Source organism: Diaporthe batatas, assembly GCF_019321695.1.
Source record: "Diaporthe batatas strain CRI 302-4 chromosome Unknown Contig00005, whole genome shotgun sequence".
Lineage (NCBI taxonomy): Eukaryota > Fungi > Ascomycota > Sordariomycetes > Diaporthales > Diaporthaceae > Diaporthe > Diaporthe batatas.
The window spans coordinates 1,020,802-1,045,188 of record NW_025408552.1 but is presented as its reverse complement, the minus strand read 5'-3'; the positions used below and the strand labels follow the sequence as shown (position 1 = coordinate 1,045,188).

At 57.9% G+C, this 24,387-nt stretch overlaps 3 protein-coding genes across 3 annotated transcripts; 2 read left to right on the top strand and 1 right to left on the bottom strand.

Annotated features, from left to right (window-relative positions):
- Positions 1–4,589: 4,589 nt before the first annotated feature.
- KVR01_005369 (uncharacterized protein) lies at positions 4,590–12,534 on the top strand. Its single transcript, XM_044788059.1, has 4 exons — positions 4,590–5,184; positions 5,398–6,214; positions 6,431–11,806; positions 11,861–12,534. The coding sequence occupies exons 1-4, from the start codon at positions 4,928–4,930 to the stop codon at positions 12,020–12,022; spliced, it is 6,612 nt and encodes a 2,203-aa protein (XP_044645814.1). The 5' UTR covers positions 4,590–4,927; the 3' UTR covers positions 12,023–12,534.
- Positions 12,535–13,370: 836 nt separating this feature from the next.
- On the bottom strand, positions 13,371–23,223 carry KVR01_005536 (uncharacterized protein). The gene is made up of 3 exons (XM_044790587.1): positions 18,096–23,223; positions 16,958–18,043; positions 13,371–16,902 (listed from the first exon to the last, which is right to left on the bottom strand). Exons 1-3 carry the CDS (start codon positions 22,899–22,901, stop codon positions 16,786–16,788), a joined length of 6,009 nt encoding a protein of 2,002 aa, XP_044645981.1. The 5' UTR covers positions 22,902–23,223; the 3' UTR covers positions 13,371–16,785.
- Positions 13,777–15,579, top strand: KVR01_005688 (uncharacterized protein; the record flags this gene model as incomplete). The annotated part of the gene is made up of 1 exon (XM_044790183.1): positions 13,777–15,579. The coding sequence occupies one exon, from the start codon at positions 13,777–13,779 to the stop codon at positions 15,577–15,579; it is 1,803 nt and encodes a 600-aa protein (XP_044646133.1).
- Positions 23,224–24,387: the final 1,164 nt, after the last annotated feature.

Below are 24,387 nucleotides of genomic sequence, written 5' to 3'. Positions count from 1 at the left end.
TCCTTCGGTCTTTTCTATAGCATCCGTTGCCCTACCTGGGTACGTAGAACGTGCCGGGGTCGGACTTGGCCCCGGTGTCCCCCATCTTCCTCACAAGGAAGGCTAGGCTAGGCGTAGTCTGCGGATTACACGATATATGTCTCACTGGCTACAAATGCAAAGCGCGTTAGCACGGCAAGTTGACTTGGTGTCACATGTGCGACCGGTTCTACTGTGTCTGAAGTCTGGACATAGACTGGAGTCGCACCGAGTGTGGTTTGCGCAGTGGCAGGCAAGGCCTAGGATCCAATTCCTTCTGGGGGTCTCACTTTGCCATCCTTTCTTTTTACCCCGAAACACGAGTAGTCCGTGGGGCTCTGGAACAACCTCAAAAGGCCGGCCGGATCGCATGGCACGACATCCCGGGCGTTTATAAGTTAGGGTTCTGTTGTCGTTCATGGCAAGGAAGCCGCCCTGCACGCGTCTTCTCTCCCATCTAACCTCGGGGGAGCATTCCTGTTGCCGGCCATGAACGCGATCATACCTTGAAGTACCTAATTTTTTCTGCCCAGGCATCAGCTGTGCATGATGCATGCCTTAGTAAGGTCTGTGGTGTAGGAGGTACATCAAGTACCTGGCAGCTGCCTGGTTGCAATACACACGTGTAAGGTAAGGATCCATATTGAGTTGTGCATGTCGGTGTGTTGCTCGAGCGAGTGATATTGATGGGGGCGCTTATAATTACGGCGGGCGCGGAGATAAGAGTACTTGAGTACCTGCCTACATGCACACACACATGTCTTGACAGTGGCACCCAACGAAGATTAAAATCAAGATTAAATGCTTCCCGGTCCGGTCTGGCCACATTTTGGGGGCCAGATCTTGCCGTTGCGCCCAGGCATTTTATGTATGCATGTGCTCGTGCATGCTGCACATTTGCGGTGGGGGGACAAGGACAATCTGCGCGTGGAGGAGGCCCAGAGGCAGTGACGAAGGCTTCGAGAATGTCACCACCATCACAGAGTGGCTGGTCGCGTTCGGGCCAGGTCCCGGCGAGCAAAAGCTTAAATGAGGATTCTCAGATGATTGTCCATGACACCAGTTTGAAAGCTTGCGCAACGTGCAAGTGCTCGGGTGCGGAGGGAGAGAAGACCGGAGGATAAAGCGATGGGCGGCACTGGTAGGATCGTGGTCGGCATCGGCCAATGCACGGTTCCTGGTTGGCTGGCCCCGGGGCCCGGCCGCAGAGCGATCACCCCATCGAGGCGTCATTATGCGCACCCATTGAGGCTTGTTTGTGCTGGCGTGCTGATGGCGGGCAGACAACATTTGGACGGGCTGTCTTGGCCCTGGGGATTGGTATTGGGGGCCGCGAATCGTGCAGACGGGTACGATATGGGATGTGAGCTCCCGAAATTCACTTTGAGGCGGCCGTAGAAGTAGGGGGGTTATTTGGAAGCATCGGCCTGCACATCGATCCGCAATGCGACAGGGCAGGCCCAGACCTCGAGCGGCTGTGGAGGACCAATGCCATAGGCTGCGACTGCCTGCCAGGAGAGCGGCGCACATGGCCGTCGTGCTGGAGCCGTCGCGCTGGAGGACGGGTGTTGGAGGTTAACTCAGGACACTCGTTGCTCCTGACGTAGGCGATGATGCTGAGTTCCACCGCCGATGACCAAGGGCGGAAACATGTTTCCACCCTCGAGTGGAGCAGCTGCTGTTGCCCATCGGATTGCCGGGCTGGTTGGTTGCCTCGAAGGCACCATTGGGTCGTGTCTTGTGCGGACACGTCGGACAGGATTTACGCAAACAACAGGCCTTGGGATACCGGTATGAGCGTTCCTGGGGAGGGAAGGGAAGGGCAAGGACGAACCGGATTGCCGATATCCTGCTGCTGCTGTTGAGTGCTGTGCAGACTGGCAGACTACAACACCACACACAGCAGAGCCCAAGCTTGACTCCCTGTCCTCGTCCGCGACCCGAGTCCAGGGTGACCCACCGAGTGCTGAGACCCTGAGCTCTGTGTGCATGTCCTGGATGTGCCGCCCGCCTGGAGCGCCAAGATAAGGCTTGGCCCGGTAGTCAGAGAGCCTTGAAACATAGGCACATGAGTCGAAATACTCGTCCCCGTCTGGCCCGGGCTGCCCGGGGAAGCTGGGAAGCTGGGAGGCCGGTTGGGCACGCACGAGGGAGAAAGGCTGGGACCGTTTGATACCACGGTAGCAGAGGCTGGAGACGCCCTGAACATTGAAACTGCTTCAAGGAGCACGAGATGGAGATGGGGGGAGGGGGCCCATCTTCCCATCTTCCATGGGCAATTGCAAGCGCGGGCACTAGGGTGCGACCGACCCCACTATCAGGGCTCTAGGGGAAAGGGAGGAGGAGCCTTGGGAGCAATCCACAAGCTAATGTGATGTAATGAGCATAATCAACCAGAGCACAGAAAGCGGGCGGGCTGGGCAGTGCGCCCGGGGACTTATTGAGGAAGGGCTTGTCACATGGCACGCCCCGTCTGCCCCATGGATCCCTACCTCTGCACGATCTATTATACCACCAGTGAGTGCTTTGATGTAGTAGAGTGATGTTCAGTCTCATCCAAAGAAACACCGAGTCCCTGATGAGGAGGGCAGTGTGTACTACAGCATGTGCACAGTACGATCTGGCAGAATACTGTGGGGAGTCTGTGTGCCCTGTGCCCTGTGCCCTGAGCCCTTGTGTACCGGCCTAAGAATGTACACTGAACTTACAGCATGATTACTCCGTACACATTACTGATCGCCGCAAGGGGCACAGCGTGGTGCTAGCTGAGCCCCCAGTGGGTCTCACGGCACGGCACATAGGGCGCACTTTCATATGAGCATATCAGCATATCAGCATATGGGCATATGGGCATATGGGCATATGAGTGCAGCTGCGACACAGCATAGCACCATGTCATGAGCTGAGCCTCATGCTTGTTACCAGATCGAAAGTATTGCCTGACCACACGGTACCGTGTCAGAATGACAGATTAGCTGCGGGCCCTAGCTAGCCATCTCTCTCTCTCTCTCTCCCTGACCCTGGCCCTGGTTCTGGCCCTGGCGGACGCATCTACTTTCCTGACGACAAGATTTACCGGGCTGCGGTGTACGGAGGATGCCTGCACGGCGCAATTGGCCAGCTGCCTGAGAGGAAAAGAGAGAGTGAGAGACAAATACAGATACAGATGCAGATGCAGATACAGCAAGTGAACGTTACCTTGGTGTCGACAAGCCTGGCAGCGTGGTTGCCCTTGGGGCTGCAAGCTCAGACGGTTTTAGGCAGGTGTATCCCCCCCGAACCCAAGCTGAAGCTGAAGCTGAAGCTGTACGGAGTATGCGCCAGGGGTGTAATTGGGCTCAACGGGCTCATAAACAAGCTGGGGTGGTGGCGGGTGAGAGGCGGGCGGCGTTGGAACCCAGCTGGCGGGCCGATGACAATGCCTCCGATGACAGGGCACCTGGGCACCTGGGCACCTGGGCACCTGGGAAGCAGGGCTATCTCTTTTTTCCCCTTGGTCGTCCTCGGCACTTCTCTGCTCCTGGCACCGCCTGGCAATATGACACCAGCGAGCAGTCCCACAAGCGACGGCGCGAGCTGCAGGGCGAGCTGGCGCTGGGCGCTAAGACCTCGAGGCTCTGCCTGAGGGACGGGCAGTCGTCATGTTGTATGCACGTTGTACCGAGTACATGCCCTGGGAACCTCTCAGTTCTTATCCCGTATGCGGGAGGTGGAGGCGTGCTGCCTGTGCTGTGTGTGCTGTGTGCTGCGTGGGTATCCGTGCCATTCGGGTACCTGGATACATAATACATATGTACCTCTGCTCCCAGGGTCCCCACAGGTACCGTCGCATCCGCGCCCCGGAAAACCCCTCGATGAGGGGCGGCGGGCAGCGGCAACGAACAGAGACTGCGGCGTAATAAATGGGGAAAGCCAACAAGCAGGCTGATTCCCAGACTGCCAGTCTGCCAGTCTGCCAGTTCAAGGTTGGCCCGGCCAGTAACGAGCAGGTGTAACGGCGACGGCAGCGGTGATGAGTGGGAGCTGCTCCGGCGCAGTCTCAGGTCACACTCGCCAGCCTCCGACTGGCAGAGGTCCACCAACCCGTCCTGACGGCACGGTCCTGCGGTCGGGTGGTTTGCCCTCTACTAGTTTGCTTGGATGCTAGTAGCTGATTCCTGGTTGCCGGTGCGCCCTGCTGTTGCAGTCGTAGTCGCAGTCGTAGTCGCGGTTGGGGTTGGAGTTAGAATTGGATCTGGAGACGAGCTCAGGTCTGGTCCAGGTGCTGCTGCGCATGCATCTCGAGCGTGTCTGTCTCATCCGTCCCATCACTCCCATGTGCTCTGTTCCCTCCTGCCGTCATTCCATCCTGCAACCTGCTACTTGCTACCTGCATTCTGCATTCTGCATTCTGCATTCTGCGACCTGCAACCTGCACTCTGCGCTCTGCACTCTGCACTCTGCACTCTGCACTCTGCACTCTGCGACTCGCAGCCCAATAGCTTACCTTGTATGCTCTTGCCCACCTGTCTGTCGCCTGTCGCCTGTCGCCTCGCATCGCCTACCTTGTCCTGCTGCGCTCGCTCGGTCTCATCGATCCCACCATCCAGCCAACCGTGCCAAACACTCGCCCGCCCGCCCATACATCTGAGATCATACAATCATACACACCCACTCCCAAACCCACACCTACAAGCAGCTCTCTCATCACGCACGCCCTTTGCGCATACGCCCACCCTCGCGCAACGCCCACGCCCTGTCATAATACGGGACCGCGCCAGACCCCACAGCCTGCATCTGTACTCACCTTGCTCTATCGCTCGAGGTTCCGTCCCCACCCCATCCATATGCTCCCCATGCGAGCTCGATAATACGCCCAAGAAGAGGCATGGCTCTATTGCCTTCTTGACACCAAGAAGGCAACCTGACAATGACGAGAGATGAGTCCTCGCGATTCAGCTCAGTGACGAGCGCGAGCACCGACAGCACCGCCTCCGACTTCACCGTCAAGCCACTGCCCGCTATCCCAAGGACTAAGGACAAGAGCAGAGACAAAGGAAATGCCCAACCAACCACGAAAGCCTTCTCCGCCGCCGCCGCCGCCGCCTCCTCCTCCTCCCCCTCCCACAAGGGCCTGCGCAAGGCCGCCCCGAGGCTAAGGACAGACGAGAATGGGAACCTAGTCAAGTAAGTGGCCGGCGTCCGCGACTGCGCCTTTTGTCGCCAATGCATCATGATTGTGATCCACCAGAAACAGAAACACCCGCGTGTCTGTCAATGCCTCAGCCTGCTTGCCCGTCTGAGGCCCTTGTCCCAAGTGTCGCCTTGCCTCCCAAGCATCTGCACACCCGCACAAAGCGTGAAGGACTAACATGCCACTGTGTCTGCGCTGCGTAACAGGTCCCTCAAAGACTCCAGAGACGCCGAGTCTCAGCCGCAGATCTCGCCGACATCCAGGCAGCCCAACGCCCCCTTTGCCCGTGCTTCTTTGTCAGGCCCTTCCTCGTCTTCCAATGCCGTACACAGGATGAGCGATTTTGTCAATTACCGCCGCGACCTAGCCGTTCTCGAGCCCGCCGGCAGTCGCGCCCCACAGATCGTACACAACCCCCCGTCGACGGCCTCTTCTTTCATGCAGCAGGTCGCGCCGTGGATGGTAGGAGGAGGCAGCAGTAATGGCAACAACCCCTCCGTCTCCCCTCCGGCCAACGGCTCCGGCGCCATGGCCACCACCTTCTACAATGACTCCAGCGACAACCTCTCGTCCGCCTCGCAAATGTCTCCTGCCTTTCGGTCCGCATCGGTCAGTGCGGCGCGCCCCACGCACAACCCCCCCGGCAGCGAGTCGCCCCCGGCGGAGTCTGCATCATCCGCATACTACAACGACGAAAGGAGGCCCTCCATCGCCAGCGTCACCACAACCGCCAGCAGCCAGGCGTCCAAGAACAGCGGGCAGAGGGGAGGCGGCCTGAGGAAACTCCAGGGTTTCTTTGGCGAGGAGTTTCCCGGTCGAGACTCTTCAGAGACCTCCCTACCGCCTTCCTTTGCTGGAAAGGAGACCCGCTCCCACTCGTACAGCCACGCATCTCGTCCCCATCGCGACCGCAACTACTCAAACGCCACAGATCATACCCGGGATGCCTCCCCGTCCTCGTCCAGGCCCAGGACACCAGTGCCAGCACCAGAAGTCGTGCCGTTCCTGTATCAGGAGGCCGAGGTGCGTCCGCCCCCCCCTCTGCACCTACCTCATATCCCGGAACCCTATCTCCACCCTGTAACTTAATTTCTCCAATCCACTTCATATAACTCGGGGCCCTTGCCTAATCAATACAATTGCACCTCCATCCCGGCCTGGACGTTCCTTCCTCTCCCACAACGTCATGATTGGCCTCTTTCTGTCTGCTGCCCAGTCACCTAACAAATGCGACTGCAGGATATCGCGCGCTACGGCGAAGCACCCGTCAGAGGTGTCCTCGCCGGCCCCGACCGTGAACGATACGCCGCGGAGAACGGCGCCCAGAACCCCCCAAAGACATCCTCATCCAACCGCTCTGGCCATTCGATAGTCCAGGGCGGCCAAGGATCCTCACATCGACACAACAGGAGCAATGATGACCCTCGAGCCCTGCGTCCATCGATAAGCAGGGAAGAGTCCCAGGCCGGCGCCGCCAACCCGTCCAAGGGGGCTGCAAACGCAATGTACGGCTCCCGATCTCGAGCGCAGAGCCCCACGCCCAGTGGCCACAGTAGTGTCGGGATGAAGAACGGAGGCTTCGACGGGCCTGCATCGCCAGGACACACGCACCAGAAAAAGGGGCTCTTCAACAGATTAAGGGGCAAAAAGCCAGAAAAGGACGAGCTGGGGCCACCGCTCAGCAAGAAACTCTCAACTTCTACGCAGTCGCTGGGGTCGACTTGGATGCCCAGGCCATCGATATCGCGCCAGGACGTGACCAAGGACGACGGCCCCTTACCATACGGTGAGAGATGGTCCGCCATCGGCCAGGAGCTGCCCAACGAGCCTCAGCAGCGCGCGCGGCCAGATAACGGGCGACAGGCGACTTTCAACAACAAGTTTCCCTTCTCCAAGAAGGGCCGACCCAACAAGCAGTTCGACGACGGCGAAGATTATATCGGCCCGACTGACCGCTCAAACGAGAAGGGAACCTACTTCAAGCTCGACACCGACCTCGACGATATGTCAGGCATCGTGACCCGACACGCGCCCCTCACGCCGATGGCCCCTGGTGTCATACCGAACAACGAAGTCGAAAAAGTCCAAGCACAGTCGAAGAATGGCGTCAACGGTGTGTGGAACGCGCCAGACAGCTGGGCAGTCAGAAAGACCGAGCAGGACGTGCCGTCTCATGCGGCGGAGCTTGAGGACATTGGGAATCCCCCCAGACCCGAAGAAAAACTCACGCCGTACTGCATCCGAGTCTTTAGGTCGGACGGTACTTTTGCAACTCTGCAGATGGCCCTGGACTCCTCCGTGCAAGACCTCATTGGCCAGATCATCAAGAAGTCATATGTCACGGAGAGCCTCGACAACTACCACATCGTCCTGAAGAAGCATGATTTGGTCCGTGTTCTCAACCAAGTTGAGCGGCCCCTTCTTATACAAAAGAGGCTCCTCCAGCAAGTCGGCTACGAGGAACGCGATAGGATCGAGGACATTGGCCGAGAAGACAACAGCTATTTGTGTCGATTCCTCTTCCTCTCCGCCAAGGAGAGTGATTTCCACGCAAAGACTCACGACCTTGGCTTCGGTCGGATGCAGAAATTCAACCACATCGATTTGGCAGGCCGAAACCTCATCACCATCCCTATCTCGCTGTACTCGAAAGCTGCGGAGATCATTTCCCTGAACCTGTCGCGAAACCTGTCACTGGACCTCCCAAGAGACTTCATCCACTCCTGCGTGAATCTTCGTGACATCAAGTACAACAACAACGAAGCCCGCAAGCTGCCGCTCAGCTTCAGCCGTGCCAACAAACTCACGTACCTCGACGTCTCGAACAATCGACTGGAGCAACTCGAGCACGCGGAACTCAACGGGCTCACGGGACTGTTGAAATTGAATTTGGCCAACAATAGGCTCAAGCATCTGCCACCCTACTTCGGAGCTTACCGCCAGCTGCGGACCCTGAACATCTCTTCGAATTTCCTCGAAAAGTTCCCCAGCTTCCTCTGCGATCTGGAGAGCTTGGTGGACCTAGACATGAGTTTCAACCTAATTATGAACTTCCCTGCCAACATTGGCAGCCTCAAGTCCTTAGAACGCCTCGTCATTACCAATAACAGACTCTCCGGTGCGCTTCCCGATTCATTCAAGAATCTGCTGAGTCTGCGCGAGCTCGACGTCAAATACAACGCTATTTCCGCCATCGATGTCATATCCGAGCTCCCGAAGCTGGAGATCATGACGGCGGATCACAATGCGATCTCGCAGTTCATCGGGAACTTCGAGAGATTGCGGAGCCTGAAGCTGAACGCAAACCCGATCACAAAATTCGAGATCACCTCTCCTGTACCCACATTGAAGCTTCTGAACCTATCCAACGCGCAACTTGCCAGCGTCGACGATTCATTTCAGAATATCCTCAACCTGGAAAGGCTCGTTCTCGACCGGAACTATTTTGTGTCGCTCCCTCCACAGATCGGTAATCTGCGCCGCCTGGAACATTTCAGCATTGCAAAAAATTCCATTGGAGAGCTTCCGCCCGAAATCGGTTGTCTTCAAGAGCTGAGGGTGCTCGATGTCCGTGGGAACAACATGAGGAAGCTACCCATGGACATTTGGTGGGCAAACAAGCTGGAAACGCTGAACGCGTCCTCAAACGTGCTCGAGTCGTTCCCCAAGCCTGCCTCTCGACCACCGCAGCCTCCTGGCGAAACAGCATCTACTGCTCCTTCCATTACTCTGAAGCCCAGTTCCTCCGGAGGCCTGAGCCCCTCTCCCAGCGCGGATGACCTGCTGCCGGATGGGACTAGGCGGCCGAGCCAAGCGTCCAGTACGCTCCTGAGTGTTGGCCCCTCCCCTGTACCTGCAGGTCCGGATCGTAAAAGTTCAGTGGTGTCGGTGTATGGCAAAGGCGGCCGCAAGACGTCTGTCATGTCAAGGGCTCCGACGGGCCAAAACAACAACAATAACAACAGCCCGCAACCTCCAATGCCGACTTCCCGGAAGGACTCCGGACTGTCCTCTCGATTGACGAATACTTTCGCAGGGTCCTTGAGATACCTCTACCTGGCGGACAACCAGCTTGACGATGATGTCTTTGACCAGATAACGTTGCTGAGCGAATTGCGACTTCTCAATCTTTCCTACAATGACCTGAGCGACATGCCCCAGAGGTCGATCAAGAGCTGGCCACAGCTCGTGGAACTGTACCTCTCTGGAAATGAGCTTACGACGATACCCGCCGACGATCTGGAAGAGTTCAACTCCCTTCAGGTTTTACATATCAATAGCAACAAGTTCACAAACCTGCCTGCCGATATCTCGAAGGCGAAAAAGCTTGCGGTGCTGGACTGCGGAAGTAATTACTTGAAATACAACATTTCAAATGTGCCATACGATTGGAACTGGAATCTCAACCCGAACCTCAGATTCCTGAACCTCTCCGGAAATAGGCGCCTGGAGATCAAGCAGACTGTCTTCGGCGCCGCGAATGCGAACCGCGAACAGTATACCGATTTCAGTCGACTACTCAATCTTCGAGTCCTTGGTTTGATGGATGTCACTCTGATCCAGCCAAGCATTCCTGACCAGAGTGAGGATCGTCGAGTCCGAACGTCAGGATCCTTGGCCGGATTCTTGCCCTACGGCATGGCAGACACTCTTGGCAGGAATGAGCATCTGTCAACCATCGATCTGGTTGTGCCTCGCTTCAACTCGGCAGACACGGAAACTTTACTTGGTCTTTTTGATGGCCAAGCACTTTCCAGTGGTGGCTCTAAGATCGCTAAATATCTGCACGAAAACTTTGGCCACATTTTTTCGATGGAGCTGAAAGCCTTGAAAACTCGGCTGAACGAAACACCTGTCGATGCGATGCGACGGGCGTTCTTGTCACTCAACAAGGACTTGGTGACCATCGCAATCCAACACACGGAGGACCGGCCAGTGACGGCCCACCGTGGGTCGGCGCAGCCGGTTGTGCTTAGTAAAGAGGACCTCAATTCTGGTGGCGTGGCCACTGTGGTGTACCTCCAAGGGCAAGAACTTTACATTGCCAACGTGGGCGACGTGCAGGCCATGCTGATTCAGTCTGATGGTTCAAACAAGTTCCTGACCCGCAAACACGATCCAGCCGAGCCCAGCGAGAGATCTCGTATCAGGGACGCCGGTGGCTGGGTGTCTCGAAACGGGAGGTTGAATGACTTGCTCGAAGTATCCCGTGCCTTCGGCTATGTTGACCTGATGCCCGCAGTACAGGCCGCGCCACATGTTTCACATATGACTGTCAAGGAGCAAGACGAAATCATCCTGATAGCCACCAAGGAAGTCTGGGAATACCTGCCGCCGGAGCTCGTTGCAGACATCGCACGAGGCGAACGCCATGACCTCATGCGAGCGTCTCAAAAGCTTCGAGACCTCGCCATGGCGTACGGGGCGACTGGCAAGATCATGGTCATGATGATGAGCATCGCGGACCTCAAGAAGCGCAACGAGAGATCGCGCCTGCACCGCGGTCAGAGCATGTCTTTGTACCCATCCGGCATCACGGACGACATTCTGCCTCGGGAGCCGAGGAAGCCGAAACGGACGGGCAAGAACGATGTCCTGGATTCTGACCTACGACGGCTGGAGCCCGAAGTACCTGCGCCGACGGGCCTGATTGCCATAGTCTTCACTGACATCAAGAACTCGACCAACCTATGGGAGACGTACCCGGCAGCCATGAGGTCTGCCATCAAACTGCACAACGATGTCATGAGGCGGCAGCTGCGCCGCATCGGCGGGTACGAGGTCAAGACTGAAGGTGATGCCTTCATGGTCTCGTTCCCGACAGCGACGTCTGCCCTGCTCTGGTGCTTCTCCGTACAGATGCAGCTCCTTGACATTAACTGGCCTCAAGAGATGCTCAACTCGGTCTCATGCCAGCCGCTTTACGACAAGGACAACAACCTGATCTTCCGGGGTCTGTCAGTGAGGATGGGGACGCACTGGGGCGAGCCTCTCTGCGAGGTCGACCCTATCACCCGGCGGATGGACTACTACGGGCCTATTGTAAACAAAGCCTCGCGTGTATCTGCCTGCGCGGATGGCGGGCAGATCACGGTTTCGTCCGACTTCATCTCGGAGATACAGAGATGCCTGGAGACGTACCAAGAGCCGTCCAACGGCGTAGAAGACACGCTCGAGGATGACAGCTTTGCGCTGGCAGTGCGCAAGGAGCTACGCTCTCTGAGCTCGCAAGGCTTTGAGGTCAAGGAGATGGGTGAAAAGAAGCTCAAGGGCCTCGAGAACCCGGAGGTGGTGTACTCGCTGTACCCGCACGCGCTAGCCGGCCGTATCGACCAGCATCTGCTCCACGAAAAGCAGGTATCCGGAGAGGTAGAGAAGACCCTCCCGGCGACTGTGGCACAGGGCGGGGAGCTCGCGTTCGACCCCGAGGTGATATGGGCGCTGTGGCGGGTTAGTCTCCGGCTCGAGATGCTCTGCAGTACTCTCGAGGAGGGTTCGGACCGCGGCCTGCAGCCTCCCGAGACAGAGTTACTGGACCGCATGAAGCAGAGGGGCGGCGAGGTCACGGAACGGTTCTTGGTCAACTTCATGGAACACCAAGTCAGCCGCATAGAGGTATGTTGTTCAGAAGCAACAAGAGGCCAGACAGAGGACTAACACTGGGTACAGACGTGCATCTCCACACTGACCATGCGACACCTCGCCGCGGGTGGCGGTCAGATCTCGAAGCTTGATGACCTGCGGGCGCCCATGACCAACGTGCTGGACATCATAGCCGAGTCGATGCTGGAGCTGCAAAGATACAAGGACCGATTTGGCGAGCTCGACTAGATGGCGCCGGTCCAAGACTTGTCGGGCAGTGATACGGAGTAGGAATGAGTCTGGTTTGTGCCGCAAGGGTCATGGCAGCCCAACCCGTATCTTGCTTATGGCCTGTGACCTCGGCTCCTTGGCCGGGGGATGGATCTACTTATCTTGCATATGCCTCTTATAATACCCCTTCCTTTGTTTGTGTTGAGCCAAAATTGTGGGACGGCGGTGTGGGATTGGTTTGGTCATATGCCCTGTCGGTTTGGTGCGGTGCGGTCCGGTGCGGCGCGCTTCTATGTTTGGGAATTGTGTGGCAAGCGCCTATATACTTACTGGTTTAAACTCACTGCCCTGGAACGGACCTTGTTTTCTATATTTTCTTTCTCTTCCCCCTTATTCCCCTGTCGTCTATAATGTACGATAGCTCCCACGGAGCAGCACAATTAACACGGGCGGCACTTTTTTTTTCTTTTTCTTTTTTTGGAACATCAAGCTGGAATATATCATCAAATTACGGGGAGCACAAAGAGCTTGGGCGGGGAGCGGGGTCTGGGCCTCGGGGTGCTGGGAGCGAGGGAAAGGAGTAGGGGAGCGGGGCCTGGGCACTTATTAGACGACGGACTGGGTTGTCGGAGGCCCCGTGTTTTGGGAATCAGGCCTACAAGCAAGGGCCAGCAGTTGTGCCAAATGGGGGTTGTTTTCAACACCTCGTCAAAGGGGACGGTCAAATCGGTGCCCGATGGAATACAAATGGGTGCTCGAGGGTGGATTCTGTATACGGGTGGCAAGCAAGACTTGGCTCTATAGGACAGCCAAGAATCAAAAGCCATGATTGAAACTTGATTGCAATCGAGGATTAATGTGAAGCGGCAGTGGTCGCGAGGGACGGTGCTCTCTCTGTGTGGATCTGCACAGAATACACACGATCTTTGGGGGGCGCGCATGCATGTCATGTGTGAAATGTGTGAAGTGTGTGTGTGTGTGTGAGCATGCACGGCATTGCAGGTGCAGTGGTAGTAATATCCTGCATCTGAGATGGTGGCGGTGGTGGGTGGTGATGGGTGGTGGTGAATGGGGGTGGGGGCGGCCGGATGGCGGCCTAGGGTCGTGTAGATCTCTGTAAGCTTAAAACGGGATGGACGGGCACATTGCATCGACGTGGACGGCCCCTGCCGCACCCCTCCGGCCACAGGTGAGTGATCCCAGTGGCCAGAGCCCCGTGCGGGTCCCGAGCTGCCGGTTCAGGGTTCCGAGTCGCTGACGTCAGGCGATCCCATCACTGGGGGCGGCAGGCGCATCGATTTTGGATCATTCTCGATCCTTGGCGGCCAGATCTGGCAGATGTCAGTCCACACTGCAGGTGCATAAGGTTTTCTGTTTCCGTCGTTGGTTCTCTCACCACACTCATATTCATGCTCGCACGCAACCAGGTAGACAAGAGGAGCACGATGCTGCAGCGGCCTGGCGACAACTGCTAGCTACCTAGGTACTTCATTCAGCGCCTGGCCAAGTAATATCCATCCATCCCATGTCAGGCAGGCAGTCAGCCAGCACACGCCATCGCCCACGCCACACCACACAGTCGCCTCGGCTCACGTTCAGCCCAGTCCACCACAAGCAAACACCACCGAAACACCACCGGCCCAGGACCACACCACACCACAACTCATCTTGTCGGGCTGCCAGCCCCACCCTGCGTGCCGAGGCTCGTTCCTCTCCAGAGTGGTGCCAAGATACTATATAAACATATCGGCAAGGCTGTCAACACTGCAACCATGTGGCCGGCCGCCGACAGGCTGCTGTTCACGTCAGGGCGCTCCCTCCGACTTACAATGCCCCTGGAGTTGCCCGACCCGCTGCCCGCCAACCTCGGTGAGTACGCCCGCGTGCTCTACCGCCGTCACTTTGCCCACGAGTTCGCCCTGGGGACCGTCAAGCCCTTGATCATCCCCCAGTCTGTCCTCGTGACCTTCGGCCTCCCCATCCTGTACTTCACCATACCCCACCGGAACCGGCCATGGCTGTTCAGGGCTCGCTACCTGCTCATGTTGTTCATAGTCCTGTACAATGCCCGCGAGTCCTTCGTCACCACCAGCCCTAACTTCGCCATGGGCTATGCTGTTGGTCTCATGCAGGCCTGGGGCATCATCTGGAACATGACCTTGCTTGTATTTATGAAGCCGCAGTTCGACGCCGAGAGGGTTGAGAAACGCAGAGCAAGGCCGTCTGCCAACGGCCACGCGGCACGAGTAAATGGGTCCTCAAACGGAGATGCCCGGGCTTCAGGCGCTGACGACAACGTGCGGCCGGTGCAGAACAGCAGCAACGGGCACGTCGTTACCGGCGTAAATGGCAACTCAAAGGCACCACCAGCGCAGACCCAAGAGTCGCTGCACGCCGGACACACCATAGCCGACCATGTGCCCGATGAGGACGTGGCAAGGAGCCTTGCCGAGGGGTATGAATACTACTGGCAGTCGTACCCAGAGCAGGACCCGTGGCTGACCAGGCTCGACTGGTCCTTCGACCTCGTCACCTCGTTCCGCGGCACCGGCTGGAACTGGTTCATCCCCGTGGCACCGCACTTCTCCAAGCCAGAGCGACCCCAGTCCGGCTCGCCCGTCGACCTGGCATCCATCCCCGAGTCCACGCCCCATGGCTACCGCCGCTACACCACGCGGCGGGCCTGGCTCCGCGCCGAGGTGGGCAGCTTCGCCATCGGCTACCTGGCCCTCGACGCCCTCAGCGTCCTGATGATGAAGGACCCCTACTTCATCCTGGGGCCCGAGTACACGCGCTCGGCCGTCCCCGTCCCCGTCCCCTTGCCCGGCCTCCTCGCCGCCCTGCCCCCCTGGCTCCTCTTCACCTACCGCTGCCTGGTCTCCTTCTCCGGCGTCCTCGCCGCCATCTCCATGGTCATGAAGCTCTGGCAGCTCATCTGCGCCTTTGCCCTCCGCCCGCTCCTCGGCACCCGGGCGGAGCTCTGGCACTACCCGACCCTGATGGGCGGCTTCACGCACAACGTCCTCGACAGGGGGCTCGCCGGCTACTGGGGCGCCTGGTGGCACCAGACCTTCCGCGTCGCGTTTGGCGCCCCGGCCGCGTGGATGGCCTCCCCTGCCGGCGACGGGCGCCGCCGCCAGGTGAGCAAGACGCTGGCGGGCCTCTTCGCCTTCGCGCAGTCGGGCTTCCTCCACGCCCTGGGGTCCGCGAGCTGCCTCCCGCCGTCCAGGCCCTGGGCCCCGCCCGTCTTCTTCATGCTGTCGTGGGTAGGCATCCTGCTGCAGTCGGCGGCGTGCGGGGCCATGCGCCGGGCCGGCATCACGCCCAGACTCCCCACCTGGGCGACGAGGGCGGGCAACTTTGTGTTTGTGTCCCTCTGGCTCGGCAGCACGCAGTACTGGATGCTCGACGACATCGCGCGCTCGGGCATATGGCTGCTCGAGCCCGTCCCCGCGTCGCTGTTCCGCGCCCTCGGGCTTGGGGAGCCCGGGGACCACTGGCTTAGGTGGACCTGGGATGAGCTGCCTCGGCTCCACGCTGGGCAGCACTGGTGGGATGGCGGGGTTGCGCTGTGAGATGTCAATGTCTTTGCTTCTCTCTGGATGTTTGTTTCATGATGACTGTTCGGCATTTCAGTGCATTCTTTTTCTCTTCTTTCCTGGCAAAGCAGGCAGGAGGCGAGGCGTTGTGCATCTACAGGCTTGATTTATATACATATAAATGTGTTTATAGAAACCTCGAGTCGTTTCAGATTGTCTTCACACTGCAGTATCTGCCACGCCTCCCTTTTATCCACTCTCCGACAACTCGTATTGAATTCGAAGCGATCACACTGACTACCTAGATAGATGATACAGTTGATTTCCGATTTTGCCGAGGTCATACATAATGGCACTGTTCAAGTCGAAGTGCAGTTTCCTTTTAATCATCACATGGTTGTGTAGCGCAGATACGGCAATCTAGCAGCACTGATCTCTGTCATTGGATTCTCTCAGCGCTTCCAGGCCTGAGATGCCCCTTCAAGACACCAGAGGCACTCTACAAACAACCCCCACTCTGTCTGCTGGGCGCTGAAGCCAGAGATAGCCAGGCAGTGGGAGAGAAATTGAAGAAGGAAAGGGAAGAAAATGCTAATACAGATGGATAGCTAGGTCTGCATGAGGAAGTAGAAAAGTCAAAATGCTAGGTGGAAAGGTGGTCAAGGTAGCAAAGGTAGGTAGGTAGTATTGTTGTTCCCTCCCGTTATCCCGACCCGCTCTTGCAGTTCCGTCTCTCCTGCCTGTGGTCGTGTCCGACGCCTGCTAGGACACGCAGATGGAGAAACAATTCCAACACAAAGGAAATGGGGACATGAAGTGCAAAAGGGGGTGTCGTACCCCCGTGGGCCTTGCAGCATTAGTTCCCATCAAGTTGTCCCGCCGTGAAGCCAGCCTCATGCAGAAGAAATTGAAAAGCTTGAAAACGCCCGCCCTCCCCTGGTCCCACCCATCCTATGGTATCTTTTTGCAGGCCGCTTTTTGTCGTAACATTAACCCTTTCGGATATATCGCATGATGCCCGCCCTCTTTCTTTCCGTCCCTTTTGTATCAGTCGTGATGCATATTACACATGAGAAGAAGCCCAATAAAATCAAGCGGAGCCACTTCTGACGAAGAGGGTGACAAGTCGAGAAGTCGAAAATTCCGTCCGTTTAGAACGCCGCGCCGAATATCGTACCACCAATGTTCTCCAAGCCCTGTCTCACCGGCCGCAAAGTGCGGCCGTGGATCAAGTGCTGTAGTTCAAGAGTCTGCTAATTTTGCAAAATGCTTGGACCAGATCCAGCCCACGAGGTCACTGGGGTCGTCCTGGTTCTTGGCTAGCCACAGCTCGCCCTTCTCGGCAATGACATCGAAGATCTAGTAGTCCACGGTTAGCTTTTGGTGCGCTGAACCAGGCGGGACAGATACTTACTTCGCCGGCTTGGTATGTCAGATAGGGGTAACCAGCCTCGTGCTTTGTAGTCTCGATATTGAATTCAAAAAGCGATGCGGCAAGCCATAGAACATTGTAGCCCTTCGAGATGTAGCGCTCGCGGGAGGATGCCCGTGATGAGTTGCGCTGCAGTTCTTCTGTGCTCTCCGCCAATGGCATGGCCGAGTGGAATATTCCCGATCCCCGACGTCCATCAGAGGCAGACGTTGGCGCATTGCCTGTCGAGCTTGAGTCGCGCCGCACATGCACAGGAGCCGCTGCTGAATCGATGCTTGGTCTTGGAACTCCCGCAGAGTCAAAGCTGCGTCCAGTGCTCGGACGTGGCGTCATGGCCGGGAAGGAGCGCGGGGGGTTCGAGAAATCAGATGATGTGGGTGAGGCCGGGCCGCGCGAGTTGAGACCATGGTAGTAATCGCGGTAGAAGTAACTGGAGCTGGCCGCGGCAGCCGAGGGCGACCTTGCCAGGTTCCCACTGTGTTGTTGCCTGACGAAATCCGGTGCTGGTAAAGTCGGCGCCTGGTCACTCGTGACTGACATGCCGCGACCACGAGGCGCTCCCCCGAGGTCAGAGGGCCTTGACTTGATCTTGGGCACTGGGTGGTCGTCATTTGTTGACTGTGACGTCCTGGTCTTCACGGTCGGGTTGAGGATACCCAGACCCATGATCTGCTCCTCCATGTCTCTGAAGTCGCGGTTGAAGGTGCTCACTATCTCGCTGATCTCCGGCTGGTCAAAAATGGAGGCTACAGCGCGGATCTTTCCCTCCCATATCTGCCACCACTTCGCCTGGATGTTGATCATGTTTTCGAGACAGATGTTGCCGACCTTCTCCGTGAGCGCAGACAATTGGGGTAGTTCTTTCTTCAAGGTGTCGTTCAAAGCCTCGTAATGCTCCACTAGTTCCGTGAGCTGCTTATCCAGCTTCTTGCCGCTTTTCTTGAGCTGGACAGATTTCTCGTAGTCGAGCCTCCTCTTGTTCCGCTTCTTCATCGCCAAGAGAGGGTTCTGGTAGCTTCTAATGACAAGCTCAAACGGCTCAATGACGTGTTTCCGAATTTGTACCAGCTGCCACGGGATTAGCGACTAAACAGGTACACGCCCAAACGGAGTTACCTACATGCTGATCCAGGGCCACCTTCTTAATGTCTCTCATAGAGACATTGAACTGGACCCACTTGCTCTCGAGTTCTGGATACGGACCTGGCTGCAGGCGAGTCACGAGCTCAATGGCCGACAAATAGTCCAAAAATGTTTGAACGTAGGTGGAGACCTGCCTCGTGTAGAACTCGACGTCTCGCAGGACAACCTGGAGGCGCAGGTAGTCGTCGCTAAACTTTTCGTTGTACTTGAGGTAGTCGGGATCTTCGGGTGGCCTGTTGCTCGAGGTCTGCAGCTTGTCGACTCTCTTGCCAAAGGCCCTGGCAAACCCGGCTTTCACATCAGACTCTTTGCGCTTCCTCCCCACAATTTGTCCAACAAGCTCGAAGTTCTTTTTCGTCTTGTTGATTTCCAAGATCGCGTTCTCAACGGTTGCCCTCGCGTTCAGGAGCCCCTCTCGATCGGGATGGTCCTCAGGAGTATAGTGGAGCAATTGGGATATCAGGTTCGGATATTTAGTGATTCTCTGCATCGGCTTGATCAAGAGAGAATCCAAGTTCCAAGCCGCTGTCAAGTCCTTTGCGACTTCATTGCACTCGTTCAACCAAACCTTGACGGTGGGATCCTGTTGGATATCGATCAGACGCTTGTTCGCAACATCGCTGGTCCGGAGAAACCCCTCGTGTGCTGCTTTCATCTGCTCTATATTGCGGATGAAGGCCGGTCCAATGATAGTTTGTCGGTCCTTGGCGTCTTCGGTGTCCCCATTTACAGCGGTGGCGCCAGAGAGAGAAACCGCCGTCGTCGACGAGGCTGCAGTTGAGGGCACAGCAGACGGGGCCGTCGAAGCGACCGATCGTATGGTAGTGGCATCTGACATAGTTGTGTCGTCCTTCATGACAGGAGACCGTCGACCTTTCGGCACATACACGCTGGTGACGCCGTCCTTGAGCTCGCTCAAAAATGTCGTATGGAAGTTTATAATCTCATCCGTGTTACGGAAGATCAGCTTGATCGTCTTGTCGTCGAGCTGCGGACACGCCTCTGCCGTGCCCTTGTAGATCTCCTCGATGACGTTCATATCCCTCACAAACACCGCCTCGGTGTCCACGAGCTCTTTGATGACCATGGATCGCTGATGTAGGCGGTTCTTTCCCTTGCCTGAAGATTCATTTTTGTCGTCTGCATTCACAGATGCTTTACCGTCGCCATCTATAGGAGTTTGAGCAGGTGTCATGCCATCTGTGGCTAACGACCGTCCGTCCGGCGACTGTGAAGTCGAGGATTGATTGTGGAACTCCTCACTGTCCCTTCGAGACAGTGGGAAGGTGATGGACCCGTGGTCATCCCTTGTCAAAGCACTGTCAGGTCTGTGAGCGTCGCTGTGTCCGTCATAATATCCGCTTGTGGGCCGTGAAGCGTCCTCCGGGGGCGGGGGTGGAGAGTGATCCGGCAATCTTGGAACGTACGATGCATGCTCATTCTCAGTGTCATAGTTTGCTGATGCTCCTGATCCCGTGTCAAGATGGGGTAGCTGTGGGTGACGGTGTCGGTCCGATGACGTGTCGTCATCTCTGTCGTGATGGAAGCCGCCCGCGAAGTATCGATGATGGTATATCGCATCATCATCCCTCACTGACTGAGGACGTGATTCATCAGCGCCGCTGTGTCTCTGTTCGTCAAGGTACTCAAGACGCCGGGTCATGGAGTCTCGACTACTGTATGAGATATCGGTCCATATCGACTGTTGGCTGGACCTATTGGCTGGCGTCGTCATGGAAGGAACGTTGAGGCTGTTGGACGTATCAGGAGTATTATGTGCATCAGCAGACCCCGAGGGTCCCTCCGAAGTGCCCGCATCGGAAGCTGTGAAGGTGGAATCCCTGAGACTGGATATGTTATCGTTCAGCCGTGGCCCGGTATAGAACTCCTCAAGAGAGTCCATCCGTGGCTCCTGCGGGGTGGCCATGTTCCGTGCGGCTTGCTCAGCGTAGGTTGGAGGCCCGAAACCAGCATCGCGACTGATGATAGTCACAGTTGTCGTCTGGTACGGTTGTGCAACGTACGGCTGAGGTTCGTATTCGTCCTCCCCTCGACCAGCCGGCGCACGCTGCTCAGTGCTTGGCTCAGTCAAGTGCTCGCCTGCAGGCTCAGGCTGCGGCTGGGCTTGGGGCTCGGGCTCAGGATCTGCTTCTGCTCTGTCATCGAGATATTGCTGAGGGCCGGGCTCTGGTTCATTTTCGAAGTCATCTCCAAATGCGCCAGGTATAGGAGGTTCAGCTTCGAACCCGTTCAGAGGTGCCGGTTCCTGTATCGAGGTGCGAGGCGACGAAGGATCCAGTGATATTTTGATGGAGACAGTCTCATGATCCACAATGTCCTCAAACGGGTCACGGTACGTTGCTCTCTTGTAGGCTGGCGTTAGCTGCGGGGGAGGCTGCTCCCCAACCTCAGTACTGCTGACACATGACCAACCCTGCGGGCCGGGCACATGCACTGATTGTTCGGGCACGGGTGGTTCTGTCTGCGCTTCATTATCAAACTCAGTAATTGCACTTGTTTCCGACACAGCGGATGGAGGCGCCTCGTCGTGGTCCAGGGGCGGTGAGCCAAAGCTCGGAAAAGTGCCTGGGAGCCCTAGAGTCGGCGAATCGAGCACCAAGGCAGGTGGGTTCGCACGGGCAGGACTCGGTGGTGTCTTGACATCGACCGTTAAGGACGGTTCGCTCGTTGGTGCAGTTCGTGGTGCGGCCTGTGGGTCTTCGCGCTCTAGAGGTTCGGTGGGCTTCACCCGCTCCTTCTCCTTGGCTTGGGCAGAGGCAGCTGCAGCCTCGGCCGCGGCAGCTTGTGCCTGAGCTCTAGCTTGCGCGCGCGCTTTGGCCTTCGCAGCAGCTTCCAGCTCCTTCCTCCTCCTCTCCGCGGCGGCTTCTCGTGCCTGCTTGGCCTCGGTCTCACGGATTGACTTGCTGTACTTGAGCTTGATTGTCTCTCGTCGCTCGGCAAAGTCGACTGGGCCGCCCAAAGACAGCTTTCTCCTTCGACTTGATGGTGTTTCTTGCCTCGATTCGGGCCTGGCCGTTGGCCGTACCGCATTCTTGTGAGGAGACTTGGACCGGCCAACGGCTTTCAGCCTAGAGGCTGCCGTTGTAGCCTCAGACACTGGCTGACGGGGCCTGGAACTTCGGAGGGGAGGAGAATTTTTCGGCGCCGGTGATAGGTTGGCCGCCAGCCGTGCATTGTTCGAGCCTGGCGTGGGCGTTGCTGTCTTTCGGGCGGAGGGCGTGCTGGCGGTCGGTGTCTTTGACCGGGTAACTGGGGTCTTGGCGCGCGATGTTGGCGTGCCTTGTTGCCGTGATGTCCTACCACTAGGTTGCAGTCGCCTTGAACCGGCCGGCGAGTTAGACCGCGTGGAAGCAGGACTTGCAGAGTTTGAGTTCGAGTTCAGCTTTTTGACCGAGACAGGCAGGCGAGAGGAGCCCGATGCGTGGGGTGATGGTGACTGATCTAGATGTCTTCGAGACTGTGGATTAGTGTTGATTGGGGGTAGTTTGGCCCCCGCCAGGTCACTTTGCGACCTGCCATGGGACTTTCCAGGGCTGTCCAGGTCGGGCAGACCGTTCTTCTGGGGAGAGGTGGCCCCACGGTACCAGTCGGTCGGTGATGCAGGCTCTGCCACAGCATCTGATTGAGTACGCTGGTGTTGCCACATGGGGGCATCCGCCGTCGAGTCTGGGAGGCTCCCTATGCCGTATCCAGGCGTTTCCGCGTCGAGGTCGCCCTGTCGTATCTCACCAAACAGGAGAGGCCCCTCCGAGTCAGCGGGGAAAGGGTTCGGTTGTTGAACCGGCGACGTCGTGGGTGGTGAGTGAGTCATGGACCTCGAACCATGCGCAGTGGACGCGGCGGCGCCCTTTGGTCTATTGATGCGGCTCGCAAAGGATTGGGAATTCGTCGAGACTTGGTCCTCGGCGAGGAATTTCGTCCTCTGTGTGCCGCGAGACGAGCTGGACCTGGATGGGTTCGCCCCGGACGTACGTAATGATGAATATGACTGTGCAGTTCCAACCGCGGCACGCCCATTTGCCCCATTTACAGCGCCATCCTTGGCATTGGTGTTAGTCCGCGATGCGGCTCGCCGTGGGTCAGGCGAGGGCTGTGGCCCCTTCTGCTCGAACTTCTTCTTCATGTCTTTTACGCTTGCCCTGGCAGTAGAGGCCGGGAGGGTGCTGCCGGTGCCGGTGGCCGACCGCATCCTGGGCGCGTCGGCGGCGGCGAACCTGTCGTCGACAGGGTTGGACGCTGAGCGATACATGGGCCTGGTGCCGACGCGGGTGCCTGGTGCAGGCGGGGGCTTGGAGGAGGCGGCATTGCTGTTTGACCGTGATGCTGGGGGCGGGCGGGCGTTGGGCACGGCCGAGGCCATTGGGTCATGGGACAGTGAGTCGTTGGCGATGTCGACGCCTCGATAACTGCGGTAGAAATCGTCTGGGCTGCCAAACGCTCCTCCCTGGGCGGGGAAAGCAGCATTTGCAGCTACAGCGTGGAAGTTGCGGGCGGCATAAGTCGTGGCGGAGATGGAGGTGGGAGACTCGTGCAGCAGGGCGTGATGGGAGTCGGCGGTCGGGCTGTGATGATCGTCGTGGGGGTCGCAGTGGTCGAGGTGGTCGAAGTGGTCGTGGTGCTGGCGGGAGGGAGCGAGGTGGGCTGCGAGGTCGCCGTTGTCGTGGGCATAGGGCGGGTAGGGCGACTGGGAAGAAGAAGCTACCGCCAGGCCAGGGCCTTGCATATGGCGAGGACCCTCCTCTTCTCGATTGCCTCCGTCCATTTTGGCCTGAACATCCCTTCTGGGGCAAATGAGCTCGGGCTCGTCCACTCTCTGCCGGGCTCCTGGGCGGGTGAAACGGATGGGCGCCGCCGGGCAGTGGCTGTGGGCGTGCGTGTTGACGCAACTCTGGATCGAGTGGAGGCCAGGGAACGTCAGGAAACCATGCAGTGCTCAGCGCAGAAAGGTCGGGGGAAATGGGCTGTCAGGGCTCGGGAGCATTGACGGGCTGGCGTGCAACGTGAGTGGGTGATGGTTGTTTGAAGGTTTAGGTTGGCCCAAACGGCGACCAGGCTGCCCCCTGGTACACGCTGGTGGAGGGTGGAGGAGGGTGGAGGGTGGGTGGTGGTGGGTGGACGGGATATCGCAAGGGAGCCCGTCCAATGTTGACTGGCCCGCCAGCCTGCCAGCCAGCCAGCCTGCCAGCTCGCCCGGCGTCTGGGAAACGGTGCCTCCCGTCCTCAATCCCACACAATCCTGACCACTCTGGCGGACTGACGAACATGCAGTCGGTTCTGTACGGAGACATACGGGGGCACTCAGTCCTGTGCTGTGCTCGCCAGCTGCTATCACAAGGGCTGCAGCGTATCGTGTCCTATCGTGGCCCTCCACCCCGGCTCGCTTATGATTCTGCCCTGTCTGCCTTGCTCCCCGATTACACGCCAGACTTGGCCGTTGGGTGACAATGCAGCGTGGGGACCGGGGTGCGAGGTCGCGAGTAGTTCTGGGACTAACACCAGAAACCAGGAATGCAGCACACTTTATCATCAGCCGACAGTTGCTGCTCTGTCAGTCTGGCATTGGTGCAGCCCCGATTGATAAGTAGCCAACAGCCCCCCGGCGGCGCAGCTCGCTACTGCACGTCGTCCCTCGGTGTCGTGGCTTCTTTGGTCGCCTGCTCGCCCTGGTCGCCGCAGCACGCCCAATCTAACACCTGCAGCTTACCACGTCTGCACGTCTTCTCACGCCCTCCCCAACTCCCCTCTCACTGCGCCGCGCAGTGCTACAAGGATTGGCCGCCACGACCAGAGGCAGATCGGATCGGATCAGTGTGGCCTGTGTGGCCTGTGTGGCCTGTGTGGCCTGTGTGGCCCAGGGCCCCAGGGCCCGTGGTCAACAAATGCAGAGGAAATGACCTTGTGGATCTGCAGCGCGGCATGGAATGAAGGTGAAATGGCTGAGCAGGTGCCGACCGAGGACAATGCAGGCAGGCTGGCAGGCTGGCTGGCTGGCAGGGCTGCCATGAGGATGATACAGATCACACGCCATCTGCCCAGTCAGGCTCTTGTGCTACCGTCTACCTTCCAGACCATGCCGACGTTTTGGGAGGGAGTCGCAAAGGGGACGAACGGTTGGGCTGGGCTGGCTTGCTGACGGCTACTCTGACCGTGCAAACAACTGGTTCTGGACGTGCAACGACGTGCAGTACCTGTTGTGCTTCCCAATCGGGGAACGGGCTGAGCACACGGGGATGCAAGGGATGAACCAA

What these genes read in the sequence shown, in the direction of transcription:
- KVR01_005536 (XM_044790587.1), bottom strand. Translation starts at nt 22,901, where the DNA reads ATGGACGGAGGCAATCGAGAAGAGGAGGGTCCTCGCCATATGCAAGGC. An exon ending in AGGTGGCCCTGGATCAGCAT is followed by an intron (nt 18,044 to 18,095) that starts GTAGGTAACTCC and finishes ATCCCGTGGCAG; the next exon opens with CTGGTACAAATTCGGAAACA. An exon ending in TGACATACCAAGCCGGCGAA is followed by an intron (nt 16,903 to 16,957) that starts GTAAGTATCTGT and finishes GTGGACTACTAG; the next exon opens with ATCTTCGATGTCATTGCCGA.
- KVR01_005369 (XM_044788059.1), top strand. Translation starts at nt 4,928, where the DNA reads ATGACGAGAGATGAGTCCTCGCGATTCAGCTCAGTGACGAGCGCGAGC. An exon ending in GAGAATGGGAACCTAGTCAA is followed by an intron (nt 5,185 to 5,397) that starts GTAAGTGGCCGG and finishes GCTGCGTAACAG; the next exon opens with GTCCCTCAAAGACTCCAGAG. An exon ending in ACCAAGTCAGCCGCATAGAG is followed by an intron (nt 11,807 to 11,860) that starts GTATGTTGTTCA and finishes CACTGGGTACAG; the next exon opens with ACGTGCATCTCCACACTGAC.